General features: G+C 33.7%; 1 protein-coding gene across 1 annotated transcript; it reads right to left on the reverse strand.

Moving 5' to 3' along the window:
• Positions 1 to 1,255: 1,255 nt before the first annotated feature.
• Positions 1,256 to 11,415, reverse strand: LOC116351307 (the record flags this gene model as incomplete). Its single annotated transcript, XM_031783396.1, has 3 exons — positions 10,882 to 11,415; positions 7,689 to 8,121; positions 1,256 to 1,406 (listed from the first exon to the last, which is right to left on the reverse strand). Coding segments are annotated over exons 2-3 (377 nt in total), but the record flags the coding sequence as incomplete, so codon positions are not given.
• Between the last annotated feature and the right edge of the window lie 4,354 nt (positions 11,416 to 15,769).

Genomic DNA, 15,769 nt, shown 5'->3' on the forward strand with positions numbered 1-15,769 from the left:
CAGTGGATGCGCCACTTGCAAATGCACAATGGTTGGTTGAAAAAAAATTAGAGCATTTGCCTTCATTGCATTTTACTCCATATTCTCCGCCAAAAAAAGAGTATTGTTGAAGAAATGGCGTCTTAGATGGTGTTCCATGGATTTTTATTACACTTCGTCGTGTGCATTGTAAATGCACACCAATTCAACTACTAACAATGAAAGGTTTGTGCGCGAAATAATTTACCAAGCGGAATGCACATCAAAATTTACGATGAAAATGCCGACCCCACTGACATGTTTTATCTCGCGAATGCTATACCAAAAGTTTTGCACACTGCACACTCACTCAGAAATTCTGTGGTATTTGGCGATCCTCTTATTCAGGTTTTTGTGGAGACAGTGGCGTCGTCGATGGAAACATATCTTTAAAGTTGCAGCTGCAACTAATTCTTCCAACTTGAGCTTGCAAAAATCATGTATACCACCAAGCACTAACTCTTTGTTGTGAAAAGAAAACAGAAAAAAACCATATCAAAATAAAACATGTGACAGAATGCAATGAAAATGTCGAAAAATTACGATAGCAATAATAAAATATCTCATTTGCTGAAACATAACTCACCATGAAGAATAGACAGAATAAGAACAAAAAAATAACAAACCAAACGGAAAGAGAAAGATTATTATCATTTTTGTGAGAAAAAAACCTATTTAGATGGAAAGGACTCAAATGAGAATCTTATTTTTCACATCGAAATAAAGAACCAATGGCAACAAAACTCATTTCTTCCACTTCGGCCATATACTAAGAAAAGCTGATTGCGTTAGAGCGATTTATATTGTCCGCTTGTTTGAGAACATACAAAATCAATCTTTTTTTGCACTGTGTTTTCTTTTTTCGACAAATTTCTACCAAACAGCTTTATCCTGCTCAGGATCAAGAAAATTCCGTCGTGAATTCAATGAACACATTAATTCTTCTCCAGAGGCGGACAGCAACATAAATCATTTGAAGAGATATTGTAGTCACAGTCGAACAAATCCATTCTATAAATGTCTTATCAAACTTGAGTTTTTCGTTCTTAAGCTATTCATTATAGTTTCCAAAAATTTCATGTCGGAAAAATTCAAATTAGCTAAATACATGGCGTTTGACAATCAAACATAAACATGTACTTTTATCTAACGAATTTGTAAAAATTTACTTCATATTTCATCAGACTTCATCCATACAATTTAAATATCGAAAAATTATGAACTTGTGACCCCTCACCTGGAACGTATATCAGCGTTTACTAGATCGGTTCTGGGTTTTGAAGCTGCAACAGCGGTTTCGACTGTTTTTCCCATATCTTCCTCTCCTTCGAGCGTCATAAAAAGAATTGAACCCATTGTTGTGTATGTGAGTAACAATATCAATACGCCTGAAAAACAAAATGAAACATTTTAAATTAAAATGAAAAATAAGCATCATTTGCGATTAATATCAATATTATAATATTAATAGCAAATAATAATTTCCGATGAATGAGACCATTTTCAATTTGATCTCTTTGTATTCGATTGGCTTTTTGCATTGCGGCAAACCGCGATTATATTGGTTTCCAGTGATAATTGAAATTCATGGTATGGCCAATGGATATTAGCCTCGATATTAGCATTTATAAAAAATATTCAGCAAATGGTTTTTGTAAATAAATTTTTGAATTCCTTCTATCAAAAACTAAATGCAAATGGAAGCAAAAATAAAAAATGGCTCAGCTAACTTGCTATTCATTTAATTCAATGCTAATTCAGTGTGCTTTGAAATGCAATTGACAAATTGAATTCCTTTGAACTGAATACACACGGGAAAATTTCCTTTAAAATGCTAACACGCATCTTTATTGCTGCTTCAAAAGCGCTCCTGTGTGTATGAGCTGAATACGTTCTATTCAATTGCTATCGTGTATATATATACCAGTTTCATTCGGTATTGTAAAACGAGAATATGAATGCTATTCAAACATCAAACATAGTGCCCGTAATAAATGAAAGCGTAATTTGCATTGGGATAGAAGAGTGAGAAAGTGTGAACAATATTCTTTGTGAATTGTTGTCAAAGCTAAACGGATTCAACAAAAAAGAATTGAGAAGTGTAGTTTCTTTCATACATGCGTCCGTGCATATAGTACGTGCAATGGTTAGAGCAGAATGTAAATGTTTGAACTGAAAAAAAAAACAATAAACAGAAGAGTGTTGATAATTTTAAACATGGATTGGGACTCTAGTTCATTGAACACACTGCGGAAAAAATGCAAAAGTACACAGCACTTTTTTTGATAGAAAGCAAGCTAGAAATATTGAAATATGCAGTACCGATCCGATGCGAAGTGAATCGAGTAAAAACAGTGATGATGATGATGATGAGAAAATTAAACGAAGAATGAAAATGAGAACGAAGTCAACAGATTAAATTTCCACTTGATGGCATTATATTAACAGCAAATGATATAAACCAAGTGTTTTATGTTCATCGAACTGTGAAATTCATACATTTCCACATTTGTCTTTACTGATCCTGATGCCATTTGGATGGGTTGCCAAAGCTTAAGTTTTTCTATATATTTTTTCATATAGTGAAGCGAAATTGATGTGTGTTTGTTGTTCACAAGGTGTGGCTTTCGATTGCTCTTGGCTACTTGGTCTATCGTACGCGTATTTTTGTGTGTATGATTTACGTTCGGGTTGTACACAAAATCCGGGTTGTTCGGAATTTTATATATGGTAAAATTAACGCCTTGAACACGGGTTTTGATGAGCAAATAAATATTTTCAGAGGCAAGTAACACATTAGAAATGCCCCAGATGTCAATAACTAACACTCGCAATATCATTTATTTATTTTCTCTCAAACACACAGAAATATAATTTCCATTTGTTGCGGTTATTACAGTCATGAGCAAGTTGTCATGGCTTAGTAGAATTTATATGGGGAAAATATCGGCACCTTTTTGTGAAAGTGACTGTATTTGCAAAATTGGCTTTTTGTATTTTCTTGACTCTATTACCTATATAGAGCAAGTCTGCGCTATAAATAGATTTATCTATAAAGAAAAAAATCTGTACGCTATAACCTTTAATGTTTTACTTCGTTTTTGTGATATGATGTCGTTAGGTAGGTTTCCACGTGGAAATGAAAGAATAGCAAGTTTTCTTCAACTGAAGTGTGCGAATACAAAATGGTTTTTTGTATTACTTTGTTTTCATTCGTTAAGCCGAAATAAAAGCCTAAAGCCAACGGAAAATTAATTCGCCATCAGCCTAATGATTGTAATAAAAGCGAGCGAAAGAATGAACAAAAAAAGAAGAAAAGAAGTGTGTTCTTGTTTTATTTTTCTGTAACGATACAAAAACAAACAGAGCATTTGATCCCCAACAAATAAATGAAAATAATCGACAAACTGTTTTACGACGTACACCCTCCAATCCAAAAGTTCCGAGACTTTTTAAAAACTAGTGTACATTTTGAGATAAATTCTTTTTATTAATCAATATACTCTCCATTCGCTTCGATACACTTATTTGCACGTTTAATCAAATTGTCAAATGAATCAGAAATGGCATTTGTTGGAACCTTCCTAAGCACCTCGGTTACAGCCTTTTGTATGCGTTCAATTGAATAATTTCGCTTTCCTTTCATCTTCAAATGTAGTTTTGGGAATAGAAAATAGTCGCAGGGTGCGAGATCAGGCGAATACGGCGAGTAGTGCAACGAAACAACTTGTTTTTTCGACAAAAATTCACTCACAACTCGTGAACGATGAGACGGAGCATTATCGTGCAAAAGTGACCAGCTGTCTGGTTCGCGATATTCAGGTCGAATGCGATAAAATCTTTTGATCATACGATCCAAAACGTCACGATAGTACTTGCCCGTTACTGTTTGACCAGATGGAACAAATTCTTTTTGAATAATACCCTTGGAATCGTAAAAACAAATGAGCATTGTCTTCAATTTTAACTTCTCCAATCGACTTTTTGTGGGCTGACCTTCTTCTGGTCGCCTCCATTCTGCACTTTGACGCTTTGTCTTGAGCTCATATTCAAAACACCACGTCTCGTCACCAGTAACGATCGTTTTCAAGAAGTTTGGGTCCATACGAGCACTTTCAATGATGTCTTTGCAGTTTGCAATGTTCAATTCGATCCATTTTTTGATCATCGGTGAGATTGTGTGGCACAAATCGTGAATTCACTCTACGAAGTCCCAATTCTTCGGTCAAAATGCGAAAAACAGTAGTTGCGGGAATCTCCAATTCCATTTCAATAAATTTCAATGAACATTTCTTATTATTTTTTATGAATTCGCGCACTTTTTTTATGTGTTTTGTCGATAATCCACTTTTTGGACGACCTGACCTTTCGTCATCATTAAGCGTTTCTATACCCGATTTAAATCGTTTAAACCACTCGTAAACTCGCGCGCGGGATAGATAATCATGACCATATGCTTGTTGGAGCATTTGGTGCGTTTTTGTAAAAGTTTTACCAAGCTTAACACAGAACTCAATAGCAGCTCTTTGTTTGAAATTCATTTTGTCACCGAGATCAAAACATACTAATAAATATGACGCAATATCTTGACATGTGTACATCCAATCTTCGCGAAAATTTTACAATTTGTCAATGAGGACAGCTCGTTTGTAAAACATAATATATTCAATAGATGACGCCATTTATTGTTTTACTTTTCCGCACACACCTAGTGTGTAAGGTAAAGTATTGGAATCGGTCGAAAAATTAACACCCATAAAAAATGTGTTTTCTGGGTGTTTTTGGGGCCAGGGAACACGAATCTAGCGTTTTTTCGATGTCCGAATGTATGTGCGTACCCTGTACCCTGTACCCTGTACCCTGTACCCTGTACGCTGTACCCTGTACGCAAAAATTTGTTAACACGATAACTTTCAAACAAGAAAAGTAATTCAAAATTTGACTTCACAGGATGATTGGGGGTGCCGAGGAATAGAAACCATTAGATTTTGAGCGACTTTGGTTGACAGGGTAAAGTGTCATGTCTGGTGTGATGCCCATGTCCATCCATGGGAAAAATTCAAATTTTCTTCCAAAAGTGATATTTAATGTATTCTTAAACACTCAAAAATGTGTATTGGGGGGTTTATGGGTACGAGAAAACCGAATATGACCTTAGTTTTGCGATACAATCAACTTTCGAAACACTTTTCATACAAAAAATTCAAAAAATTTGGATTTTTGTATGGAAGCCATGCCTGTATGATATCGTAATGAGCTGAAACTTTGCACTGGTTATTTTTATCACACATAAATACTATTCCGAGAGTTTGAAGACATTTCAACGAATATTAGGGGCACCCCCCGAACAATATTTTGGATTTTTCGCTCTAAAACGAAATTTTGTATGGGAAGTACCCTTAATATGCATTGAAATTTCTTCAAACTTTCAGAATGTTAACTTTTTGTGAAAAAAATAACCTCTGCAAATTTTCACATGATTACGATATCGTATAGGCATGGCTCCGATACAAAAACTCCCATCTTTAGTAGTTTTTGTAAGAAAAGTGCTTCGAAAATTATTTTTATCTAAAACTAATGTCAGATTTAGTTTTCTTTCATGTCGTGGATCACAGTGCGGAAAAGCTCATCTTACGGATGTAAGACATTTTATTTATTTTTAAAAAGGCTCGGAACTTTTGGATTGGAGGGTGTAAATACACATGAGCTTTTTTGTGCGTAAGCGAAATTTTTTCAAATATCCGTTCACTGTCGGAGAAAGTAACAACCATCATGCAAACACACAATCAGCGGTACCAGTTCAAATGCATCATTTTGCCAAAGTAACGGTTACAAGTAACAATTGCAACAATGCTTTCAAATAAATCGTTCAGCATAATCTATGGAACAATGCACACGGCTCCATTTCAAGTGGAAACCCAACTCACTGAACATAAATAATGAAAAGGAGTTAAAACGAATACCTAATAAAATGAAATGTTTTCGTTCCAAATCGTTAGCCATTTGGTTGTTTTTATATGGGTTGAAGTAAGAAAGGCCGAGAGATTGAAAGAGAAAAATAGCAATTTAACTATACAATGACATGGGCACATGCACAAGCGCACTCCAATCAATGGATTCACACATTGAAAAACTCATTCTCGATTTAAAATGATGAACGATTTGCTCTAGGTTGGCAGAAGAGCATAAATACACGATTTATTAGTGGCCATAAATCAAAATCAGAAATATTTCTGGTAATAAATACATCATTTTCTTTGTTTTCCCTACGTATTTTGCACACTCAAAACGTATTCATTCGTTTGTCGAGTACTCAGTTAGCTTAAATTGATATAAACGTTCCACATGTTGAGAGATTTTATGAAAAATATTGAACATTTTCAATAGCGCAAATCCACAATGGAAATGTCCAAATCAAATAAGCATGAAAATCAATACAATGCATTCGGGCATTAGAAAACTCGAGTATAATCAGCAAATAGGACATACATTGTAAGCAGCAATTGTAAATTTTGCCACAATTTTAAAATTTTACGTCATTACACATATAGGAAAAAATCACTTTTGATGATACTCACTAGTAAACCTATTCGAAGGAATGTCGAATTTGGAAATGAAACCGATCAGATAGTGCGTGAAGAAGAAAAAATAAGAACATTTTCACGTTTTTAGATGCGTAACCGAATTTTCAGCCCCCTTCAACCCCTAATTCGATGTCACCAAAATTGAAAAAAATAATGTGTATCACTTTCCTCCGAATAGGTTACTAGTTAGTTCAGGGTGTTTCGATTGGAAATGTACATAAAACTCCGATAAAAGTATCATAAAATGATAGCGTTTCTATGGCAATTTACTTTCATTCAATGTTCGAATATGTGATGTGTTTTTTTTTTCAAAAATGAAATATTGTCAATTAATGTAAATGGATATTGGTTTCGAATTGAAACAAAATCAATTTATATAACTTTCATGAAAATCAAAGTAAAATCAATGAATATTCGCTTGCAATGTTACTTCAGCATTCTGCATTTATTCTCTTACGATACGACTAACATTAGTTAATCAATACGTTCATGTTATCTTTTCCAAGTTTTCAACAAAATTGTTCGTGACATATAAGCAGATACTAAAGGTGTCAATGAACCACCAAATCCTAGTTAGTTTCGATATGTAATCAACATATTCGTTTTCATTTTTGGTTTGTTTAATTTTTAACAGATTCCTTCGGTTCGTTACCGATTAAAAATTTTGAGTCCATTTTCGTTCGTTGAAAACTTGGTTCATTTCGTTTTGAAGTCGTTAGTTGAGTTCGTTAGCTCAACCGCGCGAACGATCTCGAACAGGCACAAAGAATGTGCATGTGTATCGTTGAGATGATAAAATCATCATTAACGAGTTGTGTATGTGTATTGAGTCTGGTTTCGAAAACCGAACGAAAACTTCATGTGAGATTGTCATTAAGGAATTTATTGGCATCATTTGGTTTATGTTCTACATAGATGATATAATTAACAAGGCGTTAAATGTTTTCGATGCCAAAATCGTTTATGTCCATGATACTGTGCGTCCATGGAATTGCGAGCAAGTAACAAATGATATAAAATGTCTTTAATCCGAGTAGCATTCGATGGTTATAAATTCCGAATTATACCACGAAAACATCTACTTACCGATTGCTGATACACAGCGTGATTTGGAGGTTCGACGACAGCCACATAGACCGATATTTTGGTATGGTTTGTCGTACTGATGATGATTGCCATGATATTTCTTATCAGTGGCTATGACATTGTTGCTCTTTCGGTGCGTCGAAAAGCACAGCGTTGATGGTGGTGGACTCGTGGAATCTCGATTCATGCTTTTTACACCACCGATACTATTTTGCTTATTGTTCATGATAAATTAAGCACCAAACGAACAAACAAAGGAATAAACGAAAATAAAACTAACGTTTCGTATGCTGAACTTTATGTTTTTTCACAAAATTGTCAATCACTTTAATAATCAAAAAACACATTTCCAATACTTTTTATAGTCTGTCAAGATTTGAATCAATTGATCTGACACGATGTTATACGGTTCCATTAAACTGAGGTTGAAGACCTGTTTGAAAAATGAATACAAAATTGAATTAAAAAATAAAACGAAATTTCAGAAATAAAGTTTAGTTTTTTCAACTTTACTATCGAGGCAACGTAGAAATTCTCATATATTTTTTACGTTGGTGAAGTTTAATCCACGGTCGTGATTTCTAAATAGAAATACTTGAAATGGTTGACCAGGTCTATTTATCAGGTAAATTAATTCTGTTTTTCTTCATATACGAGTAAAACCTAGAGTAAAACACTAAAAAAACTTAATACTTTGTGCATATTTCAACAAGGGAAACATTTCTACCCCCAAAATATAGCATCAATTTATGTCCATTGTTCGACTAAATGTGCACGTCAATTGTATCGGTGTTTTTCACTCTGTACATCGGTCAGCCACGACTAGGGATTAATTTGAACAGTGAAAATGAAAAATCAGCTATCTGGTTTATGTATAATATATACAATGTATATGTGTGTGCGTTTATTCATCAAATGATTTTCTCTGGTTTACTTATGTGTTGGGTATGCAACAAAAACGAAGGGTGTGTATGTATGTGGCTTCAAAATGAACACTTTTCGATGCTGGTGGCTTCTGAAAAATTTATACTCTGCGGTCTCATCAAATTCACAATTCAAATACTGACTACGTTGTTGGCTCGCACATAACCAGTTTATATTTAATCACATGAGACCTGAGCCAGGTAGAAAACGATTGAAATTCAACGCCGATGAGAATTCGATTTGGTAAATAAAACGAGTAAGTTTTATTCTGTAAATGACAATAATGTCATACATATCTTGTACTATATAATATGAAAACGGTATTCGCACGAATCATATTTCAATTTGGAAATGGCAAAATACCGACAGCTATGGCCAACCACCCGGCTCCAGTGTCAGTAAAATTATTTTACACGCAGTGCACATTTGAAAGCAATTGTTTGAAAATCGAATGCGGTGCGATTTCAATTCGATGTTTGTTTTTCCTCTTAAAATACAATCGAATCAATTCGCATTATTAAAGCGTTGCGTTTTGTTTTAGAAATCGTTCGTAAATTTTTATGATGACACAATGTTTGAATTTGTTTGAATGGACGATATACTACGGTATAGTGCATTTAGAAAAACATATCCATTTCATTTCGATGGAAAGATTAAATTGGAAACGAAAAATTGAGAATGGGTTTGATGAGTGTTACATCGAATTTGATATTGACTCACTGTAGAGATACGTGCAATCTAGGGGGAAAATAGGCTAGTTTTTTCTGATAAGCATACAAAATCAGAGATATTTTGTCAACAAACTTCTGTCTTGCATTGACATTAGAGCCAACTTTACAGCAAACGTTGTCATCTAGAAAATAATTAATTACAATATTTTTAACAAATACAATGACACCGGTAAATTTTATTGTAAAATGTTTATGGGCCAATATTGTGCACTAGCAAATAAATTTGCATGTCTTGAATATCTACTACACAGCAATGGAAGGAAATGACAGCAAATTTTAAAATTGGCGCGCTGTTTAGTTTCGATTTGAGTGGTTAAATTACATTGACGTCCCCTTTGAAATTGGTGGCGCCACCGTCGGCTCAATGAGACTTGAAGTCTTCACATCCTGTCATTGCTACACAGAAACAAGTATTGGAGTACGCTTACTCGCACTTGCGGTGTTAGTAGAGACTTTACCCCTCAAAATGAGTTACGCACTCTATTTTACTCTATTTTTGGTGTAAGTTTCATCGAACGTATGTGACGATACACTTAGCAATCATATTCGTTAGCGTATACACAGACTCATATGCACGCAACGAAATATAACTCGTTGAACGCATGTGGCAACGTACATATGTACTACACATGTATCTCTTTTTTCACTGTGATGCGTTTACTTCGAACTAACACCAAAAATAGAGTTAAATAGAGTGCGTAACTCATTTTGAGGGGTAAAGCCTCTACTAACACCGCAAGTGCAAGTAAGCGTACTCCAATACTTGTTTCTGTGTAGTAAATCCAAATATTCGTTTATCTCCTCCTAGATAAAAGCACATTTCCGACAATATTCATTGTACGGGTACGTCAATACACGGGTGCTTGCGCAATGATTTAATTTCGTGATTTTGATAATAGTGAAAATGAAGGCTTGGGAAAGATGCAATGAATTGTAAGTGTTTTTTATTTTTGCTATCAGGTCAAAATAAAGCCATTACAAGTTACATTTATTGGTAATCGTGTCGTTGTGCGCACATTCGTGTTTAACGATTGTTAAGTGGAAATGCAAGTGCAGTTTGTCTATTGTTTGCTAGTTGACGTGAGAGATATTTTTCGCGCGGTCGATCGATACACGATTAAAGGGTGAGTAGAGAGAAGTCAATTGTTTAAGGCTTTTGAATTAAAAGCGACAAATGGATCGCACATTCAATTCATTAAACGCAAAGCTATAGAAAATTGACCGAGCGTACGAAACGGAGTGTGGTGTGGCTTCTGCTTTAAAAAATCATTAAGTTTCGTTTGTTCTAGCCAGTTTCAATGGCAACTCAATTTTATCCATTCACCAAATGAGATTTTCTAACGCAATTCAATTCGGTTAACGTACGTGCGTTTGTCGCAAAAGGACAGTATGCTAGACAGTATGTCTGTGTGCGTGCGCTCCAACTCTCATTTTTGGCGCTACACAAAAAAGAACTGACAACAATATATACTTAAATAATGCGCGGGTATTCGCCATTTCTAAAATCAGTTTTCATTCATTTTACACACTATACTTACCGTCGAAAATGGATTCAGAAAATACATCCACTGCGAATCGTTTTATGTCTGTACACTCATGGGTTCAATTACGTGAAGCTCAGTTTTTTTGTCTCGTCCCTTGCCTGTTCGCTTCAAAAGCGATTTCACTTTGTGTCTCGTGTCTTTTCTGAATCGAATTCGTAGCACGCGGTCGTTGTATTTTTTTCAGTTTTTTTTTGTTCCTCACTCAAAATGGTATGGTATGTTATGTTTATGTATGTTGTTTTTCACTTTCCATTTTCAGAAACAATAGTAATCGTTATAAATGGATTGTGCCGCACATTGGATTCAGTCCATTCAAGCACTTTCCTTCATTTACATCTATTGTATAACACTCTCACAATCAATGCACTAAAAAACGATTGAAAAGATAAATAAAATGTTTCTATACACAGCGTTGATCTATATAGATTAATGTGAATTGCAAATTATGGACAAATGACATTGATATTGAGCTATTTTCCGATTTTTGCTGAGATTCACATTGTTGAATACCATTCAATTTAAATCCTATTTTGCAGCTTACTGAACCTGTAACGAATAGAAAGAGAGCAAAAAGCATCATTTCAATACGCATTTTAATCAAAAACTGAAACATGTGTTTCATTGATCAGAAGCAGGGCTATTTAAAAACTATCGCTATGAGAACAGAGCCATTGAACAACAACACAGAATGGACAATGTATATGAGAGCCTGAAACCCAAAACAAGTTATAAAAATTCTTTTCGGAAAAAAAAGCATAAAAATGTATTATAAATGAAAAAGGCGATAGAAAAAAACTGAGAGTTAAAAGAGCATATACTGAACTGAGAATTAAAATAGAATATAAATTCAGTTAGCGACAATACAAACAAGCGATATGTTATATTTTGACTCTGAGTTTTTATTCGTCTCATGTTTTTGACGAAAGCAAATATAATAATTATCGGTTCCAAATAAAAAGATATACATTTTCAGTGCTAAAATGAGGCGAATAAAAACTGAGACTTAAAATACAATATACAGAATTGAGAGTAAAAACAGCAAATCGATATATGCTACTTTTGCTCTCAGTATTCTATGTGTTGTTTTAACTCTCAGTTCTCTATATTCTCGTTTTGTGTTCAATAATTTCTTATGCTCTTTTTCCGAAAAGAATTTTTATAATTTGTTTTGGGTTTCAGGCTCTCATATTCAACTTTTATCTTTGCATAATTGGCATTCAGGAATGCTACAACACACCAGATAAAGTAAAAAAAGTGGGAGAGATAAAGTCAAATGTCGTTTCTTTTTTCCATTTCACTAAAAAGGGAGGCATCAATCTGGCCATTGTGAGCTTTATATTCAGTGTACTCTGTATTTAACACTTGATACTTGCATCTATTCCCATTTTTGGTCATTATAGATTAGTAAAATTCAATAATTTGAGATCCTCCTTATGATAGATCATCTACTGATTTCATTTTGTTTACAATTTTGTGTGTAGTATACGCAGTTTTCTGGCGCACACTACCCAGGGGGTCAAAGTACCCAATTGGGATCAAACTTCACATAATTTTAGTGATTAATCAATGGAAATTTGTGACGCAATTTTTAGAATTTGTGGCGCTCCAGAAAAAAAGTTACAGGTCTAAATTTGAAAAAGCCTATTCATCAAAAAGTCTATAAATGAAATTTTGAAAAATTCGAAATAAAATTAATTTTCAAAAAACTAATGATGCAGTATTTTAGTGATTAATTTGTGATTTCCAAAAATATTTTGAAAATTTCTATACGACATCTGGCGGACATTTTTTGAACAAAAAAGTGAAAATTGCGCAAAAAAAAATTACAGTAAAACCTGTCAATAACGGAATCCCACGGGGAATTTTTTTTTTCCACTATTGACAAGAATTCCACTATTCCCAGGTTCCATTAATAACAGGTTTTCATGCCAATTCAGAAATGATTTTCCATTATTGAGGGAAAATGTGAAAAAAAGCAGAAATTCATATATTTTCATCATTATATAGCTAGCAAAATTTTTCAGGGGATGATTTTAGAAGAAAATCCTAGAAATCAAAAGAATTTTTCGCATGGGAAATTCTAGCAAAAAGGGTATTCCAATCGGAAAAAATTGACTTCCAAAATACAGTTCTAAAATCCCTAGCAAATCGAAAGAATTTCTCTCGCGTTCCAAAAACCCTAGCAAATCAAAAGAATTTTTCCCAATTTTTTTCCACTATTGGGGGTGAGCGTTTTTTGCCGTTTTCCGTTATTAACAGGTCATTTTGTATGGAGATCTCAATGGCGGAATTTTTTTTCCACTATTGACAAGAATTCCACTATTTCCAGGTTCCGTTATTGACAGGTTTTACTGTATTATCGAAATTTCGAAAAGGCTTTCCATAAAAACAACCGTAATCATAAAAATTCTTCAACACAGGTTTAGTGACCAATTTGTGATTCCCAAAAATATCACAATTTGAATTTGTGACACACTCCTTGGGAGAGAAATGTTAATTTTTCGATTTGCGCAATAAAAGTCGAAGTTGAATGAAATTTAGTAAAGCGAACACTTATATCCAAATAAATGGTGTCATCTGTTAGTGACCAAGTTGTGACTCTCAAAAATGTCATCATTTGAATTTGTGACACACTCCCCAATTGGGACAGAAATGTCAATTTTCGTACTAAAAGTCGAAAATCAATGAAATTTTTCAAAGCGAATACTTAGATCTAAATAAATGGTGTCATATTTTAGTGACCAATTTGTGACTCTCAAAAATGTCAGCATTTGAATTTGTGACACACTCCTTGGGACAGAAATGTCAATTTTCCGATTTTCATACTTAGATCTAAGTATTCGCTTTGAAAAATTTCATTCAACTTCGACTTTTAGTATGAAAATCGAAAATTTGACATTTCTGTCCCAAGGACTGTGCCATAAATTCAAATTGTGACATTTTTGGGAATCACAAATTGGTCACTAAATCTGTGTCGAAGAATTTTTATGATTACGGTTGTTTTTATGGAAAGCCTTTTCGAAATTTCGATAATAATTCTTTTTTGCGCAATTTTCACTTATTTGTTCAAAAAATGTCCGCCAGATGTCGTATCGAAATTTTTAAAAAATATTTTTGGAAATCACAAATTAATCACTAAAATACTGCATCATTAGTTTTTTGAAATTTTGTTTTATTTCGAATTTTTCAAAATTTCATTTATAGACTTTTTGATAAATGGGCTTTTTCAAATTTAGGCCTGTAACTTTTTTTCTGGAGCGTTACAAATTCTAAAAATTGCGTCACAAATTTTCACTAATTAATCACTAAAATTATGTGAAGTTTGAGCCCAATCGGGTACTTTGACCCCCTGGGAAGTGTGCGCCCAGTTTTCTTTTAATTCAAGCTTTTGGTATTAGGTTGCAAAGGCATTAAAGGCGTCGTTTTAAATGAAAACGGTCAAAAATGCTTGGAAAACAAATTTGAAGCAAAGTTCATTTATTGTTACATAGAACCCGATCAAATCGACAAGCAATAAAAAGAAAGAGAGAATCAGCCGACTTAGTTTTTAATGAAAACTAAATAAAGTATCTGGCGGATGTTGCGAGTGAGTGTACTAGACATATTACATATAATTTGTTACATTGAATCGTCATTGAAAATGCCAATTTTCACCATTTTGTGAATCAATGGCTTTCGACCTCTCGACTCCTTTCGACCACTTGATGCGGTTTCGATGATTTTGAATGTCTAGCCGATAGCGCTTTTTTTATTTGGAAAATTCCAAATAACCTTCGGCTCATCCATTGTCCGGTTATCGCATTTGGCTTCTGGACGGCAACATTTCTTTGTGAGAACGATACGTGCTAATTTATTGGAATTTCTTTGTTTATCAAATACCAATGGAGCATGACATGAAAATAATATCATTGAAGCGAGATAAAACTTAGTTAATCAACGCGCTGAAGAGAAATTCAATGTATAAGAGAGGCACATATTTCATTGCTTAAGGTAAAGTGGAACAGATTTGATTGTTTCATTCGGTGCAATTATCTATGTCACGTAATTACAATATATCATAAAGAAGTGGCGGCAAAACTGTTAATTCTTGCAAATAAAAAGAGATTAAAAGTTGAAGAGAAAACGGTATGCGGTAAGACTTTAACAATCGACCAATAGGTAGCTTTAATTAAAGCAATTCAGTTACAAACGTATTTACTTAATTTAAGAATTATTTGATACATGCTATTGATAGCAAACTGATAGGAAAAAGGACACACAAATCAAAAATCAAAAATCAACTAAACATAGATATATAGGAGCTTAATACGGCAAAAACTTCACAGGAATTCACGTAAATTCATACTTTTGAATCGAGTGGTTATTGATGAGTTCGGTGAATTCGTGTGAATAGAATGAAATGTGTCAATGTAATAAAGTGAGGTTATGATAACCGCAATATTTTTTAATTTATTATTTTTTCAATATTTCCGATTGTTTTTGATAGAAAACCGCTCAAAATTGAAAATAAAATTAGTTTTTATTAAAAAAATATAAAAAAAAATTTCAATTTTGTTACACAAAATATAAATATTGCAGTAATTGCCAGCAGAACCTATTCACCAGTGGTGAATCACCACTATCTCACATATTTGAATGAAATCGCCGTAGAATTCACCGAAATTCATTCGTTTGCAGAAAAATTCAGTTAATTTAGATATTATCATAGAATTCAGTCGTTGAAAATTTTGAATGAAGCCCCTAGGTAGATATTTTATATAAATTTTGGATTTATACGACAAACCGTATAAACTCTTCATATTTCGTATAAAACATATTGATTCTCAGAAATCAATAAAAATGGCAAAAACCGGTGGGCGCTGGTATCGAAGATTTTTTGTTG

The sequence above is a fragment of the Contarinia nasturtii genome, unplaced genomic scaffold (genome assembly GCF_009176525.2).
Source record: "Contarinia nasturtii isolate CC-2019 unplaced genomic scaffold, AAFC_CNas_1.1 Cnas_scaffold_5184, whole genome shotgun sequence".
Classification (NCBI taxonomy): Eukaryota; Metazoa; Arthropoda; class Insecta; order Diptera; family Cecidomyiidae; genus Contarinia; species Contarinia nasturtii.